The following is a 24343-nucleotide window of genomic DNA, read 5'->3' as shown; positions in this document are numbered from 1 at the left end:
GCAAATGTCAGAGCAAATGAGAATCAAGAGGTCAAAGGAACTGTCCGGAGGGGTCGGGGACAGAATTGTGGCAAAGCATAGATTAGGCCAAGGTTACAAAAATGACTCTGCACTTAAGGTTCCTAAGAGCACATTGGCCTCCATAATCCTTATATAAAAGATGTTTGAGACCCATCCTAGAGTTGGCTCTCTATCAGTGGAGAAGAACCCATAGACCACTGAGCTCCAGAGATGCAGTCAGGAGATGGGAGAAAGTTGTAGAAAGTCAACTGTAACTGCAGCCCTTCAACAGTTGAGGCTTTATGGCAGAGTGGCCTGACATATGAAAACCCACATAAAGTTTGCTAAAAAACATCCGATGGACTCCAAGATAGTGACAAATAAGATTCTTTGGTCTGATGAGACCAAAATACTAATTTTTGGCCTTAATTCTAAACAATATGTGTGGAGAAAACCAGACACTGCTCATCATCTGTCCAATACAGTCTCAACAGTGAAGCATAGTGGTGGCTGTATTTTTCAGATGCAGGGACGGGACGACAGGTTGCAATCTAGGGAAAGATTATTGCGACTAGACTAAGCACACAGCTAAAATAACGAAGGAATGACTTCACAACATCTCCGTAACTGTTCTTGAATGGCCCAGACAGAGCCCTGACACAAACCCAATTGAGCATCTCTGGAGATGCTCTGTGGGTTCACAGCAAGATTATGCATTTGATTCCTAGGCCTTCGCCATGTGTCGTGTGAGTTTCCAGAGAGCTCCACTTTCCCCCACAGTCTAAAGACAAGCATACAAACTCACCAGTTTGATTAGAACATTCAAAACGTACAGCATCAACAGCTAACTTTAAACCTATTTCCCATGATTTATCACACTGAGGCATAGAAAGAGGTGCAAAGTGCTCCTCATAAAAGTTGTTTTTAAACAAACTCAATTTAAGTTTTAGATATTCAAATACACCTAAGTACTAGCAAAGCATAACATTATTGGTTTGTAAAATACATGCAGATGTCTATAGAGACAGCAATAATAATAATGTTTAAAGATAACTGGAAAATGTGCTTTAATCACATAAAATATATACTCTTTGGATTACTCTTCAAATTACTCTATTCCTCTCCCAGTAATGCAGTCAAATACTTTCACGTAATTCAGGAGAAGTTTATGAATTAACATGCAGCAAATCCTACAGCTCTGCTAATTCCACTTAACATGATGACACCCATTATCAAAGAAATAGTGTGATCATTAAGCTGTTTAAACAGGAAAATGCATGTTCATTCATTTATTTTCTTCCAATTTTTTGGGGCCTGGTCGCGGAGGCAGCAGTTTCAGGGGAGAATTCAAGACCTCCCTCTCCCCAGACACTTCCTCCAGCTCCTGTGAGGGGATCCCAAAATGTACCCAGGCCAGGTCAGAGATAAAGTCCCTACAGGGTGTCCTGGATCTTTCCCGATGCCTCCTTCTGATGGGATATGCCTCAAACCCCTCCCTAGGTAGGCATTCAGGAGGCATCCGAAACAGATGCCTGAGCCACCTATGGTGACTTCTCTTTATGTGAATGCAACGGCTCTACTCTGAGCTCCTCTCGGGTGACAGAGCTCCTCACCCTACCTATAAGGGTGCCCCTTTTTTTTACCTTGATGGACCAGTAAATCTACTGCATTACTGCTGCCGTTGCACCGACCTGCCTGTCCGTCTCACGTTCTATCCTTACCTCACTCATGAACAAAACCCCAAGATACTTGAACTCCTTCAACTGGGTAAGGACTCTCCTCCAACCTAGAGATGGCAAGCCACCTTTTTCCGGTGGAGCACCATGGCCTCAGACTTGGAGATGCTGATTCTAATCCCAGCTGCGTCACACTCGACAGCAAACCACCCCAGTGCACCACCTTTGGCCCAAGGATGCGCCTTGAAATTCTGTCCATAAAAATTATAATGAGAATTGATAACAAAAAGCCACCCTGCCAGAGTCCAACATGCAATGGAAACAAGTCCTACTTATTTTCCAAAATGCAATTCAAATCTGTTCATACAGGGATCAGACAGCCCTTAATAGAATGCTTCTAGAGACACTGTTGAATGCCTTCTCCAAGTCCACAAAACACATGTGGACTGGTTTGGAATGCTCTCATGAACCCTTGAGCACCCTGGTGAGGGTATAGAACTTGTTCAGTGTACCATGGTGTAACAAAGGTTCTTTGTGTGGGAAGAAGAAGACAGGGTCGGCGTTGAGGTAAGTAACAGATTTTTTTGTTTTCTTATCAACTGTAAAGGACAGCTCCCACTATGTGGCCATCGTTCAGCTCTCTCTCCCGACTGTTCCTCCCGTTCTCCTTAAGATGGGTGTCTCTCCGGTCCAATCACTAGAATAAACAGGTGTTGCTTATTATTTCGGATTGGCCTGCTGATTAGCCGCCGGGCTCTGAGCATGCTCTCCCCCTTTATTGGGTATTCGATCATGCTTACCTCTCCACACATGGCCTGTACAAAAACTGCATTGTTCTTCCTGGATCCTGGGTTCATCCATTGGAAGGATCCTCCTCTCCAGTACCCTGACTCCTTGGGAGGCTAAGGAGTGTGATCCCTCTATAGTTGGAACACACTCTCCGGTCCCCCTTTTTAAAATGGGAATTATTTTTAAGTTCTTAAAATGGGAACCATTTTTAGGTGTCTGTTTTTTATTTTGTAATGTATCTCATCTACCCCCGTTGCTTTGCCAGTGCAGAGCTTGCAGACTAACTCAGTAACCTCATCTTTGGTAATAGGTAAGTCCACCCCTGCATCCCTATTTTCTGCTTTCTCGATGAAAGACATGTCAGTGGGGTTGAGGAGGTCCTCAAAGTATCCGTTCTATCGTCCAACAATATCCCCAGTTGAGGTTAACAGCTCCCTACTTCAGCTGTAAACAGTTTCCGTGTGGAACTACATTCCCCTCCTGAGGCGCGGGATGGTTTGCCCAAATCTCTCTGGGCCCGACCATTTGTCTTCCTTCATAGTCCCCCTGAACTCTTCCCTGGTGTGAGTTTTTGCTTATGCAAACACCTCTGCTGCAACACATCCCATCAGCTGCCTCAGGAGTCCTATAAGCCAACCAAGCCGTACAGGATTCCTTCTTCAGCTTGATGGCATCTCTAACTTCTTGTATCGATCTATGTTCTTAAATATATTTTGTAGTTGGAATTTCAGATATTTCACAAAATATTTAGGACATTTTTCAAATGTTTGCAAAAAAGTGAAAAAGATCATAAAAAATATACATAAATCATCAGGATTGTGTCAAGAGATAAACTTGGTGCACTGCCATGAAAACTTTAAGCGATTCTAAATAACAATCACATCAAGAAACTTGGGGACACCAGGGAATATTTAAAGGAGTATTTAAACTGTACATGTAAAGAATGTGAATTTGATATGAAAGGTCAGAGATAAGGGAGTGTGGGATTGTGGCCTAGTAAATGATTTCTTATTCTATGACCAAATGAATTGAACAAACTTAACATTACAGTCTTATTTTTTTGGAGTAATTATTTTCAGAATTTGTTGTCAGATTTTTTTCACATCAAAATCACTTCTATCTGGTATATCAGTACTAATGACTCTAAATTAAAAAGTTTTTGTTTACCACCCCCATATATTATGCACAATTTGGCACTTGATCTAACCATTACTGTACTTTTGCCTGTCTAACAAATTATATCTCTGATGTGCATGTGTTTTATGAAATTCAGAGCCTGTTATGTGCCTCAGATCCCCCAAGAAGAATTTAAAAGTTTGAGTCATTGACATACAACACTGTTTAAGATATCAGAGATATTTTCTCAGCTTTACATCGTGTCTTAACATTAATATCTGACAGGCATTAAAGAACATTGCATTAATATATTCTGATATTTTAAAACATTTCAAAAGTGACACTTTTCTTTCAGTCAGTTAGTGGGACCAAGACTCACAAAAGACAATGGGGAATGTGTACAGCTAATGTTTTTCAGCCAATGATAAACTTCAGGTAAAGGTTAATGTGACTAACTAAAATACATTCAGTTAAATAAACTTAGGTGGTTCATTCCGCTGTGGCGACCCCGGATTAATAAAGTGGCTAAGCCGTAAAGAAAATGAATGAATGAATGAATGAATGAATACATAAACTTAACCATTAATTTACTTTTTCAAACGTAAAATGCGATGATAGATCGTGTAAACTCTAGTGTTGTCAGGATTAGAAGGCTAGTTTGGAAACTCCACTGAAAATACTGGGGTAAAATACGTTTTCATATTTTAAAAACATTTTTGGGGAGAACTGGAATTTAACACAGTGCTTCTTATCCAGTCTGAGACCCACTTTATATTATATATCTCTTGGGCAGTGAAGATTTTTTGAAAAGAATCTTATTAAAAAAAAAAACAACAACTCTGAGACGTGGTGATTTTGTTATAGAAAGACAGTTGGGCTAGCTGTCTAAAAATGAAAAGTCTGTGTGCTCCATTTGAAAACAAATTGATCAGAATCAGTGTATGTATGTCAGTGTTATTAAACACTTCCTGTTGCCTCTTTCTCACCATAATTAATCACTTTGTCATAGGCAAACTATTAAATATATCAACAATCTACTCACTATTTAGCATCTCTAATGCTACAGAGATTCTGTAGTTGTTGGATAAAATGTCTAGAAGGGGCATTTAAATTTCCAAAGCAATTTTTTTTTCCTGTTGTTTGAATCATCAATAAAAGCAGACTTCCTATTTGATGGAGTGCTAACTGTGAGTGTGTAGTTTGTGCTGATGCATTTTAATTTTGGTTACTCTAGGTCAAACCGTGTGCATAAAAAATTAAGGCTGCTCCTAAATTAAAGATATAGAGAGTGTTTGCAGTGTGTGTTTCTGTTGACCAGCATAGTTTCATATGACCACACTGAAGAATGTCATTGCTGCATGTGGAAAAATACAGCATTGAGTGTGTTAGTTGAAACAGAGTAAAAAGAGAGTGAAGCTCACATGAGGGATGATATAAGGGTTTTGTACTTCTCACATGAATTTTAAACACTTACTGATTTTCTCTCTCTTGTAGGTTGTGACACTTGGAAAGAACAGTCGGGGCTACCATTACATTATTGCCAATCTGGTGAGTTTTAGGTCCTGAAATTACTGCTAAACCTGCCCTTTGATAAGTAAATGTTTAGTTATGTGAGGCCACAACATATTCTCATGAGAACATGAAAAAATCTGTTGACCATAGTATATTAATTAGTGGCAATGCCGAATTAACACAAGTCGTGGCATGATTGTCATGACATCTTTTTGTTGTGGCCACACAATATGATGTCATAGCCTCATAAATTGCCAGCCTGCATGACCATAGATACCCAGAATAAATAGAAAAGGATCATTTTAATAATGCAATACATTATATTCAGGCAAGAATAATAAAGGTGTGAAAATCAGAAATAATTTAAACCTATACAACCTACTAGTCTAGAGCAGTGTTTCCCTATTCATGAAGGCACACAAATTGTACATATTTTCAATACCCAGAAAATGCTGAATAACGCGCTGCTCTATCTTAGCAGCCTATATAGCTCTGGCGGAACCACCATTCCCTTTATATATTTACATATGTGTACCATTATTAATGTCATCAATTGTGGCAAACAATTATTTGGGGTGTCACATAAATACAAGAAGAGACTTGAAAAATGCTGAAATGAATGGGTCAGATAAGGGAGATGTCTCCCTTATCTGGAGATGTCTCCTAAAATATGTACTGTATTGTTGGTGTGCCTCCAGGCACAGACTTGGGAAACACTGGTCTAAAGTGTATAGCACACAATGTTAGAATATTCAACATAAATCACAATAATATGTCAAGAAAACATCTATCATACAATCATGTACATTTGTTAACTGATTGTTTCTTTATTTCAATTGTGTTTATTGTTATTATTATTACTATTAGTTATACTAGTAGTAGTAGTAGTAGTAGTAGTATAAATGTTAATAACTATAGTTTTACATTTATTGTCACATAAACTATGCTTTAGTTCCTCCTTTAATTCAAATGTCACTTCAATTACAATTCTCTATTATGTGTTGATACTTACTGTCAAGTGGGCTACCATATGCATTTCTAAATGCTAATGACAGCAATATATGTAAAGTTTTACTTTAACCCCCGTGTTATCTTAGGATTCTGTATACAACATTTGCCCATAGGGTCAAAAATTACCCCTTCACTAAACCTTTAAAACAAAAATAAAGCAGCTAAATGTAAATTTAATGTGTGTGTGTGTGTGTCTGTCTATGAGTGTGTGTAAATGAAAATACTTATATTTAAAGCTTTTTTTTCATAATCTCTTTTCACAGGGCTTCACCAACATTAGCCTGGACAAGGTCTTCCTTGGTGGAGCAAACATTAGTGGATTTCAGATAATTAATCCTGAAAACTTAGTTGTACAGCAGTTTCTCCAAAGATGGGACCGTCTTGATGAAAGAGAATTTCCTGAAGCCAAAAACACACCTCTGAAGGTCTGAAACAACAATTTAAAAAAATCAAATCAACTATAGCATGTCATTGTCACTTATTCCTGTAACATTTCTTTCTTTCTTTCTTTCTTTCTTTTTTTCTGTCTTTCTTTCTTTCTTTCTTTCTTTCTGTCTTTATTTTGTTCTTTCTTTCTTTATTTCTTTCTTCATTAAAACTGGAGATCATTTTACATCTAATTAAACAATAATTATGAGATGAATGAACATATTTTAAAGGGCACCAATTTTATTTCTTTTTCAAAATCTTCAGGTCTTCGGTGTCTCTAGTATGTGTCTGTAAAGTTTCTGTTTAAAATACCCATCATATTATTTATTACTTTTCTATATATGGGAATTTTGAGGGTTGCCTTTAAAGGGCCATGAAACCCCCTCGTTTCAGCAGTGTGTTTTCACACCTCTACTTTAGAAAAAGTCGGAAAAGTGGGCGTGTCCAGCTCTGTTTAGGGGGGAGTGTCGGAGGAAGAAAAGAGGCTTGGTGTGGGAGTGTCTATTTGGGCGCGCTGAATTTCAGAGTCAAAACACACAACCACAGCAGACAAAGTGACTGTGTTTACATGGACAGCTGTAGTCGAATTATTTGCCAAATTATTAAATGGTGGACTTTAACTGCAGTTTGGCTCTTTCATTCAGGGAATTCATTCATGTCCCTCGCCACAAACGTGATATTTGATTCGAGGAACTGCTCTAAGCGTGTATTTTCATGCAATGTTTGATACCGCACGGCGAATGAGAGAAAAAAAACTCAGCACTTTCCGGAAACTTAGATGCACACGGCAGGTGGCGTCAGAAAGCCGCGTATGTTATTCCGGTCACAAAATCCTACACGAGGTTATAGTTTTGTTGTAGTGCTAACTTGTTTACACTCGGTGCAATAGTTTGTTTGATACAAATAAAATACGAACTGAATAAACAAAGAGCACTGGTCGCTCACTTACCAAATCTGTAGAGACAGGACAATCACCAGCAACTAGAGCCGCGTCTTTATTAAGAGGAGACTACAAGCAAATCCGGATATCAGCGTTTGTAGATGAGAACAGCTTTCAGGTAAACAATAATCCTCCTTAGACACGTAAGTTATTGTTGTCGAGCGTCGCGTACACTGTTAATCCACACGTGACTCCAGCTGAGCTCTCACAGAGAGAAAATGAAAACAAAACTTAACGGCAGCAAACTATAAAAGCAACACTTCACGCTTGTTTTGCCAACACAACGTGGCGTCTCTGTCGTATAAACACTATGACAGTAATGAATATTAATGAAGTTGCACAATAGAGCACGCTGATTGGTTTAAACCAAGCCTTACTCATGCATTAATGCATCACACTGTAAGACGTAATAAGACTCACTCTGGCACAGATGCCCAGTCTGCACTCTAAAATACAACGCTATTATGTCATGACTGTGACGCAGCTTCAAAAATTAGTTTCAAACCGGAAGTACGAATTTGCTTGAAATAACGCAAAAACAACCAATTTACACTTTTTAGTGAAATATAGGTGCCCTAATAGTGTTTTTAGCAGTGTGGGACACATATACGACTGTCAACAGCTCAAAAAATGTGTTTTGGTGTTTTGTGACCCTTTAATGAAATGAGCTGGTTCTCCCCGCCCATCATTCCCATGTGGGTATGGCTGTGATGCGTGTCTTCTTCTATTGCTGTGTCTCTATTTGATGTATTTGTTGTGGCTTTAATTCAAACTTTTCTGCAATGATCAGTCACACAGAATGCTATTACAAAGTTCGCAGTACACAAAAACACACGCTTAACTTTGCACTGTTTTTGCAAGGCAAATGTGGCCGGATACACATTAATATACACTCCGTTATGTTAATGTACAAAATAAACCTGATTTGACACCCACAAACTGGGATTGAAGTATCTTGTTTTATAATTTGTACTGACACTATGGCTGTGGTGATAACATACACAGCAATTTTACTGTCTTTTTTATTAACATGCACTGTTTTTAAAACATTTTTAACTCCAAAACTCCTTCTTAAGCTGCAGCTAATTACGGAGAGTTGAAACAGATCTTTAACCCCATTTACTTTGCAAGTCCTTTCTTTTGGATGCGATTATATGCATTACTATGGAGACATATTAGTATGTGGCTGTCAATTAATTTGGTTGGCCTCAAAATTGCAAGGATTTGGATTCTATTTTAATGTCAGGGAACATAAAAAAGAGATTTATGTTTAAATCACTCCAATACAACTGTGGACACACTTTACCTATACACAGTTCTGTCTAAATAGCTTCCAAAAGTTGATTTTGCATCATAGGTGCCCTTTAAATTATATTTATTCTGTCACTTTGTTTGTGTGAGCATTTGACAGATCTTTTCAAACATATCAAAGACTGTGAAGGCATCATTTATTTCAAATTTAGTATACAGTATAAAATATCCTTCAATCCTACCTTTGTTGTTACAAGTTTGAATTGTAACTGAAAGTTTGCAGGTTCAATTCCCAGTCTCAGCAGGAATTGAAGGTGGTGGAAGTAAATTAATGTGCTGAGCAATGCACCTGAGCAATGCACCTTACCCCTAATTGCTAACTGGGCATTGAAAGCAATACCCGCCCACTGCTCTAGGTGCATGCTCACCGTGTTTGTGTGCTCTCACTCCTCACCTTAAATGTTTGTGTGCATTTAGATGGGTTAAAATTTTGAGTATGGGTAATACCATTCTTGACAAGGATCACTTTACTATGCAAAATTACAAAATGCAAGTGATTTTCTTTACTAGCATGAAATGGGATTTAATTACAGGTTGCATCTATGAACATCAATTGCAGCAATACTGTCTCAGACATTTTCCAGATCTCTGTAATTAGCAACCTGGTTAACATTCTTTAAATAGCAGGAAACTATGCACAGACTACATCCCTGCAGTTTGTCATATTTAGTTGCATTTGGTAAACATGATTACACGCAGAAATGAAAAGCAATTATCTGTCATTATGTACATCAACACGATGGCAGACACGAAAGAGAGCAACTTGTTTGACCCTCTTCAAAGTGTTTACTTAGAGATAATGTGATTGCTTATTTTAAACTGCTCCTAACAAATAACTACTAATGTGAGGTGCTGAATGGTTGTCTACAGTATACTTCAGCGCTGTCTTATGATGCTATCCTGGTCATTGCGGAGGCGTTTCGGTATCTGAGACGACAACGAGTAGATGTGTCCAGAAGAGGCAGTGCAGGTGATTGTCTGGCCAACCCTGCTGTCCCTTGGAGTCAAGGCATCGACATTGAACGAGCTCTCAAAATGGTAAAGTGTCTTAAAATTGTTTTATGCTAAATGTATTTGCATAAGTATAATATTCACACATTTCACAGTGTTTTTTTTTTTTGTGATTTAAGCATGTAGCACAGGAACCCTATTGTATTCCTTAGGATTTTTATTATTTTATTAGGGGTTCTAACATGTAGCACTGAATTCCTATTGTAATTATTGAAAATTTTATTCAGACATAAAGCAGGTATCATGATTATAACATTTTTAAAGGCAAGGCAAGTTTATTTATATAGCACATTTCATACACAGTGGCAATTCAAAGTGCTTTACATAAACAGGAATAAAAGAGACAAGTATAAGTAAAAAAATAATAATAAAAAATGACTTAAAAAACAGATAAAAATGTGTTAAAATATTTTATAAAATAATGAAAAAGACAAGAAAGTCATAATAGTGCAATCTGTCAGACGTAGCACAGTGCTCATTCAGTTAGGGCACAGCTAAACATATGTGTTTTTAGTCTTTATTTGAATGTGCCTAATGTTGGAGCACATCTGATCATTTCTGGAAGCTGATTCCAGCAGCGAGGGGCATAGTTGCTAAAAGCCGATTCACCCTGCTTTGACTGAACTCTTCTGAATTTCTAGTTTATATGATCCTAGGGTGCTTTCACAACTGTCTTATTTAGTTCGATTGAATCACACTAGAGTTCGTTTCCCCTTTTGGTACGGTTCGTTTGGGCAGGTAAGAATGCAGCAATCGTACTCGAGTGCGCACCAAAAGCGGACCAAATAAGCGTACCGAGACCTGCTTGAAGAGGTGGTCTCGGTACGCTTTCAAACAAACCCTGGAGCGGTTCGTTTGTGGTGAGAATATGATCCGTACTAAAACAGGTCCAACCGCAAAAAGTACTGCGTGTTTTGGACTAATTCTGCTGCCGTAGGCTGATGCGCTGTGCATTATGGAATATGGAGGAAAAATATTTGTTGACAGAGCTTTATTAACAGAGAGAGAGAGGGGAAACATTACCTGATGGATCGTTGATAATATTTCCGCAAGATGACTATGTCGCAGTTTAGCTAAATTAATTCACACCTCCTCCTGAAGTGACGAGTGATGCATTAAACACTGTTTTCCAGCCGCGGCCGCGCTTTTTTTTTGTAATGTGTAGTTTGTCTAAAGCAGGAATACAATCAGTCAGCGCAGTCGTCCCTCCAGAGTAAAAGCGACATTTTGTGTCTGTCGGTTTTGTTTACCTGCGGGAGTTCATTGGTGTTTCCCCGCACGTGAATTCTGACCAATCAATAAGAAGTTTAGGAAATATGTTCAACAACATCTGGCCAATGAGAGATGTGGATTTTGTCAGATGACTGCACTTTGGTTTGTTTCAACTGGTTCGGACCAAAGCCAGCAGTGTGGTGTGAAAATGACCCAAAGATGGCAGAAGATGCAACAATGTATAATGTATTACCCTTGGTCCGGACCAAATTAAGCGAACTACAGATGTGAAAGCACCCCTAAAGATTTGAGTGATCTGTTGGGTTTGTATTCAGTAAGCATATCTGTAATGTTTTGAGGTCCTAGGCCATTTAGTGATTTATAGACAATAGGGATGTAACGGTATTGTAAATACCGTCATACCGCAATATTCATTTTTTTCGATATTACCGAAGTCGCATGACTCGGTAAAACTATAGGTCTTCTGAGAAAATTTGCTTAGGCGAATGAAGCGAACGGGAGGTAGCGAAAACTACAATACCCATTAGCCCATGCTTGACCATCATCCCTTGCGGTCTGTTGTCGCTACAGATCCAGTAATGCGGAAATGGAGTGTGCTGCTAGAAGCGGGGATGAAAAGAGCTGGAAAACTCTAAGGCCCCGTTTACACGTTTTAGTTTGAAAACGCATAAGTTTTGCTACGGTTACGCCAACCGTCCACACTACGCCGGAGTTCTCGAGCGCCGAAAACGGAGCGTTTCGAAATGTGTGGATAATGTCTCAGTGTGGATAGTGGAAAGCGGAGACATCTGAAAACGGAGGCGGGGCTGCAGACGTTCGCCTCTCTGATTGGGGCTTTTCCTGAATATTAAGTAGCCTAACACGCACAGTTCAGTCCTGCATCCTCTCCTTGTAAGTTCAGACTTCGCAAGTTTGATCAAGGCTGCAGTCTCTTCTTCTCAGTTTGATATGGAAAAGCAGACTATACCGAGGACACGGGTAAATCTTCAAAGGGAACAGTGTACTTTATAACTTCATTCACATCACCCTGGCTTCGTTGTTTCACTTTATCAACAATAAAATGTAAACATGATTTAAGGAACTGCCTATTTTCATTTTAATATTAGCAACTTAGACAGCAGACATGTTGAGGCGTCTTGCTGCATAAGATGAGCGTCATCTTCACTGTGTGGATATTTATAACAAAACGGAGCCGATAACAACTGCCTCCTTTCAATTTCAGTGAAAATACGAAACACAGCCTCTCTTTTGCTGAGTATCAGTTTTAATAATCGATAATGGCCATTTTAAAAGTATAACATACAATAAGTTTATACATTATAGGAAATAAAGGCAAGCGATCAGTCAATATACAGAATGTACGTGGTTACATTAATCATTAACTTATCTTTGCGCTCAGCCAAAACACGTTACCTGAGAACAAGTAATAGATTCCAATGACCAAAGTCAGGGAATATGTCGTTAGATAAAGATAACAAGATAAATGAAATATCCCGTTTAATAAATATAGTGAGATTAGATCCAGCGGGAGATGCTTGATGAGAAGTCCGACTAGCAGAGCTCTCATCTGTGTAGATGGGCTGAGTGTGATTAAATGTTGAATGTGATGAGTTTTCAACAATACTAAATTGAAACTTTATTGTTTTTACATGGTTTAATATTTTTTTGTTATTAAAATTGAAGTTCCTGTTTCAAAGCTTACAGATAGATGGCTAATTTGTATGTCATTGACACTTTTGGCACTTTTTTGGAGTATTTTCATAAGTTTCGTTTTTTCCTGTAAATGATTCAATAAATACCGTACCGTGACATTCATACCGAGGTATTACCGTACCGTGAAATTCTGATACCGTTACATCCCTAATAGACAAGTAATAATATTTTAAAATCTATTCTAAATGTAATTGGCAGCCAGTGTAAAGACCTGAGGACAGGTGTGATGTGCTCTGATTTCCTGGTTCTGGTCAGAACCCTGGCTGCAGCATTCTGGATGAGCTGCAACTGTCTGACTGTCTTTTTGGGAAGGCATGTGAGGAGGCTGTTAAAGTAATCCACCCTGCTGCTGATGCAATGTTTTTGATGGAATGTTTTTGAAATGACAAAATGCCAATTTACTAACTTTGATATGACTTTAGAAACTCAGATCTGACTCCCGAGTCACACCAAGACTCTTTACCATATTTTTTGTTGTTTGACCTTTAGTGCCAAGGTACACATTCACCTTGAGAACCTCATCTCTGTTCCCAAACACAATTACTTCAGTTTTCTCTTTGTTTAACTGAAGAAAGTTTTGGCACATCCAATTGTTAATTTCATCAATGCATTGGCAGAGGGTGTCAATGGGGCTGTAGCCATTAGGCATTAAGGCTAGGTAGATCTGAGTGTCATCAGCATAGCTGTGGTAGGAGATTTGGTTCTTTCTCATTATTTGGCTCAGAGGGAGCATTTAAAGGTTCAACAACAAAAGTGCCAGAATCTAGCCATGTGGGACTCTACATGTCATGGGTGTCCACCTTGACCTATGGTCACCTATTCTGACATAGTAACCACTCCTTTCAAGGTCTGAACCATCTGAGGACTGTCCGAGACAGTGCAACCCAGTTTTCCAGCCTATCCAGAAGTATGGTGTAATCGACAGTGTGAAATGCAGCACTGAGATCGAGTAATACCAGCACTGTTAGTTTGCCTAAATCTGTATTTAGACGTATATCATTGATTATCTTTAAAACAGCACTCTCTACTGTGATGTGGTCTGAAACCAGATTGAAAATTGTCTAAACACCTCTTGAAGTTTAAGAACTTTTTAATCTGCTTGAAAACAACTTTTTCAATGATTTTGCCAATGAAAGAGAGATTTGAGATTGGCCTGTAATTGGTCAATAGGGTGTTATTCAGGTTGTTCTTCATGAGGGGTTTAACAACTGCAGTTTTAAGAGAAAAATGCCTTAGAGAAGTGAAGCATTTACCACTTTTAGAAGATCAATTTCTAAACAGTCAAACACCATTTTGAAGAATGATAAAGGGTTAGGCATAGCACTGTAGCCTTAATGTGATTTTTTGGATAAAACCAAATGTCACCATGCTTTCTGCCCTAAGAATAAACAAGTAGACCAAACCATACATTGTAGAATTGTTAATCTTTACCAGATGGTAGGACCTACCTCTTCTAACATGTCACAGTGCCTCAATAGCCACCTTTGTCCACCAAATAATTTGTTAGATATTCAAAATTATATATATATATATATATATATATATATATATATATATATATATATATATATATATATATATATATATATATACACACACAAAAAAAACATGCCAAAGTTAAAGCATGGTTATTTGTAAAACCGCCCTTTGGCACACATGGCCGCACAAGTCCTAGAGGTCTGTGAGAATTTGAAAGCAATAGACTAATGTGGGTGGTACTATTAAGTTTTACACACTGCAGAAGATACATGGTGCATTCCAAACTGTCAGGAATGTCTGTATAAAGGACCCAAAAGCAGGAGTCCAATTCAGTTGGTTTATTAATTAAATAGGCAAAAGAAAGAAAATGACTCCGCAATTTGCTCAGATTCCAGAGCAGATCTAGGACTTTAGTAAAAATAGACTAAAGACTGGACCACAGGCAACGTGTAACAATACAGGAAAGAATCCAACAAAAATTATTAGAACAACATGATAAAGAAAATCAGGAGTGGGCTAAATGCCAGTCAAAAATAAAGCTAGTCTTTGGTCCAGGCCTGGTAATGCAGAGAAAGGGCAATGGCAAGGCAAAGGATCAATTCTCCAGCAGGGCAGACTTAATCCAGAATGGCTCCAGAGAACTAGACAGAGAATACAAAGATAACAAACAACAGACCGACAAGAAGGCTGTAAGAAACCCAACACTCTGGCAAGAGGAGAAGCGAAACACACTCAGTAATAGGACCAGCAGTCAGCAGAAATGAAAGGCAGGTGGCAGTAAACAAGTGATGCTACTAATTGGCAAAGACGATCAGCAATGTGAAGTTACACAGCAATTTAGAGACAAATTAGAAAGTTGTCAGTAAGAAAAGATAGAAAACGCTGTCAGAAGAAAGAGAGAAAGCAAAGTTCAAATCCGGGTTCTAACAGTACCCCACTTCCCAGGAACGGGAAGTACCCGAGATTTGAAGCAACTGCCGATGGTGGAATTGGTCCAGAATGTCCCAAGCTGGGATCCAACATCTCTCCTCTGGACCGTACCCCTCCCAATCTACTAGATATTAAAAGGCTCTACCTACCCTCCTGGAATTAAAAATCTTTCTGATGGTGAAGGCTGGAGAGCCTTCAACCATCTGGGGAGGAGGAGGAGAGAGTGTAGAAGAAAGGGGGGAATGGGGAGAACGCAAGACAGGTTTGACACAGGAAACATGGCAGACAGGGTGGACAAGATGTAGACTCCGGAGTAGCCGCACCGCCACCGGACTGATCGCCTGGGTAATGAGGCATGGTCTAATTAATCGGGGTGCCAATTTATAAGCAGAAACCCGAATTGGCAGGTCCATAGTGGAGAGCCACACCTTTTGACCACAGACATATTTTTGGGTGCATCGACTTGGTGGCGGTCAGCATTTCTCTCGGTGCGTTCCCTGGTCCACAACAGTGCCTGCCTGGCCCTTACCAGGTGCATCAGCAGCGAGGGAATGGGAGCCACTATGGAAGGAAAACAGGGGGTTGATTACCAAGACAACACATAAAAGGAGACAGCAAAGTCGAAGACACCGGCAACGAGTTGTGAACATATTCTGCCCACACCAACTGCTGACTCCAGGAAGAGGAGTTATGGGAAGCCAGGCATCGGAGCATCTGCCCAAGATCCTGGTTTACACGCTCAGTCTGGCCTTTGGTCTGTGGATGGAATTCTGATGAGAGATTAGCAGTATAAACAATCTGTCAGCAGAACTCCCTCCAGAAGTGGGGAATGAACTGGGGTTCCCTGTCAGAGACCACATCCTCCAGAAGACCATGAACCCGGAAGACATGGTCCACGACCTCCCGGACCATCTCCCTAGCAGATGGAAGTTTGGGGAGGGGAACGAAGTGAACCACCTTAGAAAAGCGGTCCACCACAATGAGGACCCCAGCATTGCCATCAGATGGAGGGAGACCAGTGACAAAATCCATGGCAAAATATGACCAGAGGTGGGAGGGAATGGGAAGGGGATGAAGCAGACCAACGAGACAAGCATTAAAAGATTTATTTTGAGTACAGACCGAGAATGCACCCACAAACCGGCTGCTCAGGCCGACACAGAAACATACAACAGATCCACCGAACACCCCCTGGGCACCTAGACTTTGGCTAAAGCTCGCCTAACTACGCCCTTAACACCCCAGACAACAGCGCCCCCTCATGGCCCCTGGGCAAAATGGTATTAGGGTGGGGATTGCTGTCCCATGTGCCAAAGCACCGTGACAAGGCATCTAGTTTTTCATTTTTAGAACCAGGCCTATAAGTAAGTGCCCAAAGAACCATGCCCAGCGAGCATGTCAGGAGTTTAGCCTCTTGGCTGTCTGAATATACTCCAGATTCCTGTGGTCGGTCTATACCAATAAAGGTTCAGCTGCCCTTTCCAGCCAATGACGCCCCTCCCCCAAAGCCAACCGCACTGCCAGCAGTTCCTGGTTACCGATGTTGTAGTTCCGCTCTGCAGGACACAAACGGTGAGAATAGAAAGCACAAAGGTGCAATATTTTGTCTTGAGGGCATATCTGAGAAAGAACTGCTCCGACACCCACCTCTGATGCATCAACCTCGACCACAAATTGTCATGCTGGATCAGGTAAGACAAGGATTGGCGCAGTTTTAAATCGAGACTTTAATTCTTTAAACGCTGCCTGAGTAGCTATAGACCAGCAAAACTGAGATTTGGTGGAGGTTAATGCTGTCAGAGGGTCCGCTATCTGGCTGTAGTTACGAATGAAACGCCTATAGAAATTCGCAAAGCCCAAGAATTGTTGTAGAGCTTTGCGTCAGTCAGGAACCGGCCAGTCGGAGACAGCTCTTACCTTTTCTGGATCCATTCGAATGCCCTCCATCAAAATTATGGAACCCAAAAATGGAACTGACTGGGCATGAAAAAGGCATTTCTCTGCTTTGACAAATAACTGATTCTCCAGCAGGCTCTGCAACACTCATCTGAAGTGCTGGATGTGCAACTGGAGACAGTGAGAAAAGATGAGAATATAATCCAGGTACACAAAAGCAAATTTGTTTATCATGTCCCTCAGCACATCATTGACGAGTGTATGGAAGATAGCTGGGGCATTGGAGATCAATTGGAGATCAAGGCAAAGGATCAATTCTCCAGCAGGGCAGACTTAATCCAGAATGGGTCCAGAGAACTAGACAGAGAATACAAAGATAACAAACAACAGACCAACAAGAAGGCTGTAAGAAACGCAACACTCTGGCAAGAGGAGAAACGAAACACCCTCAGATATAGGACCAGCAATCAGCAGAAATGAAAGGCAGGTGAGATCCTGTGAGCTGGGAAGTTGTTTGGTGTACACACTGCACTCAATTCGGAAGGGCTTATCCCTATACTCTAATCTATTCAGGGAACCTGTCAAAGGCATTAGGGCACAGGGATGACCCCCTCTGAATGAAACCCAGTGACAATGTATGCAATATAGGCATTGTTGCATTCAGTGTTTCACAAAAGCGCAAAATCTTTATATTTCATATAAGATCTTCTCATTCACAACTCTGCTTCCAGAAACAATATTGTCAATAAAACTTAAACAATCAGCAATATAAATATCACTACTTTTACAAACTTATCTTCGACAGTTCATATGCATTTTACCAAAAGTGACACAGATGGTCCTTGCAAAAATTATTAAAAGCTTCCTCAAACCTTTCATGAATAACCAACCAATAATAAATTATTTACAAATCAATTTTGACAAAGAACATGCTAAGGTGGACATTAGGCTATGTATCCTAACACATTGCTGTAGTCAGACCTGAATAGGTATTTATTATAAGAACCATGACTGGATTTTACCTTTATAATTTTGGCACCTAATGCCATTTAGTTCACCTAGTGGTAAATTGAAGATTATATAGCTCTTTAATGCCTCATTCATACTATGAGCGACTCGCGGTAACAAGCGACTGTTCATTTCAGTAGAGAATGACTGACTTCCGGTGATCTCCATCAACACGACCAACAGCGATTGTTGCGGATCAGACAGGCATGTCCTTAATTTATGCAATATATCAACTTTATGCAAATGAAGAGAGACTTTCTTGATTGCTGTCTCCAGATGACTACCAAGTCATGGGCTGAGTAATTTATATTTTTTAGGCAAAAAAAAATAATAATTGTGGTGCAATAAGATATAGCGTTACTAAACGACATGAGACATGCTTCTACAGAATCCCTTGCAGGGAAAGAACAGCCAGAAAGGAGAAATGTATGGATTTGTGTTGAATGGTTTTCTAATTTGCAAGTTAGGTGCAATTAAAGTATAAATTGAAATGCAAAGTCAAAGTATAAATAGCAGAAGGAATAGATAATGAATAGAATTTATTTAAAAAAGAAACCACATCAAATATAAAAGCAGACACAAGCTATAACGCCATCAATAATGGTTACATTAAAATAAAAAGCTAAATAAATAAACTGGAGAATTGGAGCTCTGACAGGGACATGACTGATTTTAAATAACTAAAAAACAGCTCCAAATGCAGTAAATGGATCACAAGTGCCCACAATTTAATTTTTTTAAAATATTCTTTGCACATTAACCTCTGCACAAGGTCACATGACTGACATCGATAGGAGTAAGCTATTGTTTATCAAGGAAAGAATATATTTGCAATATATTCTTACTTTGGGGTATCTGGGTGCCACAGTGGGTAGCACTATCACCTCAAAGCTAGAAGGTTACTGGTTCGAGTCTCGGCTGGGTCAGTTAGCATTTCTGTGTGGAGTTTGCATGTTCTCCCGGTGTTCGTGTGGGTTTCCTCCAGGTACTTCGGTTACCCCTACAAGTCCAAAGACATGTGGTATAGATGAATTGGGAAAGCTAAATTGTCCATAGTGTATGTTTGGCAATGAGTGTGCATGGGTGTTTCCCAGTGATGGGTAGCAGCTGGAAGGGTGTCTGCTGCGTAAAACATATGCTGGATAAGTTGGCGGTTCATTTCGCTGTGACAGCCCCAGATTAATAAACGGACTAAGCCGAAAAGAAAATGAAAGAATGAATGAATTTATTTTTACTTTGATGCTGTTATGAATATACATATTTATTGTATACAAATGTTTCAGTATGAGTAAAAATCTCATTATATTTCATATTACCTGGTACGCATGTCAATGCAATGTCATGCATTCAGTTCCTTCATTGATAATTAACTCATCCATTAATGTTTTTTTTTCCCTTTTGTTCCTTTGAATGAGACTGTGTCCTGCCGCCACCTACTGGGTGGTTTTAAATTGATATCCATACTACCTTTTAATTGATTATAAGTTACAAATAAGGGCTGCTTGGTGGCTCATTGGTTAGCACTGTCGCCTTTAAGCAAAGAAGGTTGTTGGTTCGAGACCCGGCTGGTCCAGGTGGCATTTCTGTGTGGGGTTTGCATGTTCTTTCTTGTTTGTGTGGGTTTCCTCTGAGGGCTCCCATTTCCCCCACAGTTTAAAGACATGCAGTATAGTATGCAGTATTGGTGAATTGGAATAACAGCATTTGCCTTATTTGTGTGTGTGTCAATGCGAGAGTGTATGGGTGTTTCCTAGTAGGGCTTCCACTGTGTCAAACATATGCATTATTGTGCACCACTTGTGTAAATGTCTGAAATTTTTTATTTGACAAATGAAGATCATACCAACTTCATCTGCAGTAAAGACAGCAATACAATGCAATAGAATTCGTTTCAGTTTCTCATTCATTAATTTTCTTGGTTCAAGTGGAAATCTTGCTAATTGTTTTTTTTTTTTTTTCTGTGGATGACAGATTTCTCACCTTAAATAGAGACAACAGAAAACAACCATTTTCACAATCTAAATGTATCTGTAGTTAATATACAGCTGACTAAGTGAATTCTTTATGGGTAGTTCTGTGTATGAACAAGGATACACTGTGACGTCACTTAAGGATCTTTCCGGACCAAACTTGGAATTTAGTTTGAAAACTATAATCTAAGGTTACCTTCACTAATTTGGCATAGTGTCACCTAGTGGTCAGGTGGATATGAGGCTATATCTCTTCAATGCATTAATGTATTCTGATAACAACCATGCCCCATGGTTAACTGCAGTCTTTTGGCACAATGCCACATAGTGGCCAGGCTAAATCTCCTCAATAGCCGTGTTTACACTATCGCGCCTAAAGCGAGCGAGCCAGGGCGAGAGAAGGCCAGTCGCATTTCCACTGTCACTTCCAGGACCTAATCGGGCCAAAGCGGGGCTTTCTCAGGGCCAGTGGATGGCCTTTCTCGGCCCGCCGAATACCTTGGGCCAAAGAGGGCCAGGTGGGGCTTCGGGGCGGAGTTAAAGAAGAGGCAGACACTAGTCTTTTGATCGCATACAAGTAAATGCGCCAAATAAATAAATAAATAGGGGAAAGAAAACATCTAGTCTTATAGGCTGGGGTCTTTCTGCATATGATCGCCCTTATGTTTCCCTATTAAATGTAAGGCTTTAAAAAAAAAAAAAAAAAGCTTTAATTTATATATGAAATTCTTTGCTGCGTCCTCCTTGATGTAACAAATAATAATCTTTACACCATATTAAAGACACAGCAGACAGTAAAGGTTTTCGAGAGTTTTTGTCAAGTTTAAAAGGTGTGTTTGTGCGCGTTTAGATGCCTGCATGTGAATGTGAGACAGAGCAAAACAGCGCTCCCTTCACAACTCTATTGATGCCACCAGCGGCTTTTTTCTTTCTTTTTTTTTTTTTTGGAGATAATACACAATATGAATACAACAGAAAGACATAAAACTTAACAAACTTCGTGTCTATGTTTGTAGGCTTAAAACAATAGTCATATCTTGATAAAATAGCCTAAGTTATATTGAAATAAGTTAAAGAATTACAAATATTGGATATAATAAAATCGCAATAAATAAATAAACCAATATAAAACAAACAAAAGCTAGCTAAAACAATTTAGGTATATACAATATATAAATCAAACCATTTTAAAGCCATATTAAACTTTCATTTTACAAAGGTCTAGATGAAAAAAGATTTTAGACATTTTCTAAAAACAATAAACACTGGAGAAGGTTTGAAATATTATTTATAAAGTATTTGGATACGATGATATTAATCAAATCATGCAAACAGAGCATTTCTGGGTGAGTGAAAGCAGAAACTAGACTACTTTTTTTACTGCTCTGTGCAGTGCCTCTTTACAAACGCATTGGGGAAAACTGCAAATACAAAATGTGTTCTATGTCTTTAAACGAGTGTTTATATGACGTGGTAAAATTTAAAACTGAAATTTTAAATAGATGAAGAGATTTATTAGTAAAAAGCTGCTGAGCGCAACGAAATATAGGCTATATTTTATTACTTGCTCTTATGTGCTGAAATACTTAATACTTTCCTTAAGATCACAGAATAATAGGCAACATCCTTAAATAAAGAGGAATCACCTATTAAGTGTCATATAGCCTATAAGGAAAAATTTATATATTTCAGGTCTCTCCGGAGCATTTGGGCTGAATGTTTGACAGTGTCTATCTGAATGAGGATATGTATAAAATACATTTTTTTGCCGAGTTATTAACAGAGAATTTCTGTGGTGTTATATTATGGATGGTGCGCTCCCTGCGCTGGCGAGACCACTCGACGCCAACTGTCGGTCAGTAAGTCAATGAATATCATGAATGAGAACACACAGGCATGTACGTATATATATCATGTACTGCTGTACAGTAACGTGTCACTTGTTTGTTTCAGTTGTCTTCATTTTTAATGGTTTGGGGATGATGCGATGTTGTGCTTTATCTGCCTCCCGCTGAAGTAGGCGGGTTGTGTGACGTTTGATTCAGGGGATGTTCTGGGGGCGGGGTTTGCGCTGCGAGCTACTAGCCCAACAGTAGAAACGCAACATGATTTTGGCCTCACTGCAAAACATCCCAGGTGATTGGCCCGGCCCGGCCATATAAAAGTCATGACTCGCACTGGCCAGACAGTGGAAATGGGGCTCATGCTTTGTGTTCTGTATTTTTTATTGTGATTCTGATGTCCCTGGTCTATTGTTGTTTTTCTTGGCAGGTTCAGGTACAGGGGATGACTGGCAACATTCAGTTTGACAGCTTTGGTCGCAGAACAAATTACACCATTGATGTTTATGAAATGAAAACAGGAGGCCCAAGAAAAGTAAGTAAACCCTAAATTTGTCCATTTGTTGGATAAGCTCTGGAAATGTTAAAACCAAACTGGCTCCAGTTCTGTTCACTCATTTTGCTTTTAAAACACATTAAATACATTATAAAAATATAGGTCACTTTATTTTAATGTACAATTATCACTATTATTAAGTTAGCTATGATTTTACATCTACTACTAATTTCCTGCTTACTAAATTTATTAAGGTAGTGTTTAGGTTTAGGTATTGTTTGAGCCTGGTATACACATAGATTTTGGTCAGTATTCTAACTTGTGTGACTATGTACAGGGGCAATGAATAGGTGATTAATCTGTCCCAACTGGCAGTTGAATGATTTTCTGACATGACAGAAATTGCTCTTGGTGCTCGGTAGAGAATAACACATTTGAATCAGAGTTATGAATCGACCTCATCATTTGTGCCCTCACTGTACATGTGCGAAAACCAAAACAGAAACACACACATACAATGCACAGAAACAATTAAAACATGTATGACATTCTGTTCAAATATTTGTGAGAAACAGATCTGATTCTAAAAAAAAAAAAATTTGTTGTGGGTTTTATTTTAATTTCTTTCTACCTCCTTCCCATTAGGTTGCATAAATAAATTATATGCTGGTTTGCCAATCACCACTTTGTTTTTAAATGTATATTACGTGTTTATTTTATATACATAGTGTGAGCAGTCTAGTCGCTGCTCGTGTAGTGCACATGAACCATAAGCTTTGGCTTTACATCGTATGTGACCTTCCCATAGAGTGTAAGTTGGTACCATGCTGAAACTGCAAAGATGTCACACAGTGTATGTCCAGCCTTAGGATTAAGGATATAGAATAAGAAGATGCAGAATATGTTCTTTATAAGTACAAAATAAACAACCAATTTCTTAACTAGTAACTGACCAATAAGCCACAAGGTAATAGTAAAAATTGTTACTTAAATTAAAGTGTTATCAAAGTAGAATATATAATTAAATTTATGAATTATAAAGGAAAGGTATATTGCTAGGTAGTGCTTTCGCCTCACAACAAGAAGGTCATTGGTTCAAGCCTAGTCTGAGCCAGTTCGCATTTCTGTGTGGAGTTTGCTTTTTCTCCCTGCATTCATGTGGGTTTCCTCCAGGTGCTCTGGTTTCCCCCACAGTCCAAAGACATAGGGTACAGGTAAACTAGGTGGGCTAAATTTTCTGTAGTGTTAGTGTTTGAATGTAAATGAGTTTGTATGGATGTTTCTCAGAGATGGGTTGCAGCTGGAAGGGAATAAGCTGCGTAAAACATGTGGTTGGTAAGTCGACGGTACATTCTGCTCTGGCGACCCCGGATTAATAAAGGGACAAAGCAGAAAAGAAAATGAATGAATGAATAAATGAATGAATGAATGAAGGTATATTGCTTTTTGCCCACCAGTTTCCATTATTAAAACAAATAAACTCAAAATAGCTCAAATTGGAAAGTGCCTGTAGTGTATCCTTATCTGGCTGGAAAACAAGTGCTGTACTAGCTGTTTTGTCCTAATTCCAATTTCCATATTATATATGCAGGAAAGGACACTGTTAATCAAACTTCTCTATATTTTGTTTGTTTGTGTGTGTGTGTGTGTGTGTGTGTGTGTGTGCGCGCGCGTGTGTGTGTGTGTGTGTGTGTGTGTGTGTGTGTGTGTGTACCAAAAGCTTACCCAAATGCCAGTATTAGTAGGAAGACATACTCTGATAGTAACTGTTAAAAGTGATGTACAAGAGTAGGCTGGACCACTCTACAGTGTAACTTCAGTGATGTTTCAGCGGCTGGTGCCACACTAAGCCTTCTGACACACATGCCACTCAACCATTAAGCAACTTAAGCATAGTATAGAAATAGAGGACATATACATCACACATTTTTAAGTACAGAAGGCAAACATAACCAAGCCAAAAGTGACATTTTTCTCCTATT

General features: G+C 39.2%; 1 protein-coding gene and 1 long non-coding RNA gene across 7 annotated transcripts in view; one reads left to right on the top strand and one right to left on the bottom strand.

Annotated features, from left to right (window-relative positions):
• The window catches only part of gria3b (glutamate receptor, ionotropic, AMPA 3b), a 302031-nt gene that overhangs the window by 176579 nt on the left and 101109 nt on the right, over positions 1-24343 (top strand). For all 6 annotated transcript variants that reach the window (XR_015506639.1, XM_087280262.1, XM_087280263.1 and 3 more), the window contains exons 5-8: positions 5076-5129; positions 6368-6529; positions 9655-9822; positions 22296-22400. Coding sequence is in view for 5 of the 6 variants with exons in the window: in XM_087280262.1 (XP_087136388.1) it covers positions 5076-5129; positions 6368-6529; positions 9655-9822; positions 22296-22400 (489 nt within the window). In the remaining variant the exon portion in view is untranslated. The remainder of the gene's footprint in view (positions 1-5075; positions 5130-6367; positions 6530-9654; positions 9823-22295; positions 22401-24343) is intronic.
• Positions 18317-23753, bottom strand: LOC147833881 (uncharacterized). The gene is made up of 3 exons (XR_015507179.1): positions 21565-23753; positions 19849-21510; positions 18317-19584 (listed from the first exon to the last, which is right to left on the bottom strand). It is a non-coding gene; the product is annotated as an uncharacterized LOC147833881 (long non-coding RNA).

Source organism: Danio rerio, chromosome 14 (assembly GCF_052040795.2).
Source record: "Danio rerio strain M-AB ecotype USA chromosome 14, GRCz13ab, whole genome shotgun sequence".
In the NCBI taxonomy this organism is placed as follows: Eukaryota; Metazoa; Chordata; class Actinopteri; order Cypriniformes; family Danionidae; genus Danio; species Danio rerio.
This window is presented reverse-complemented; position numbering and strand designations above follow the sequence as displayed.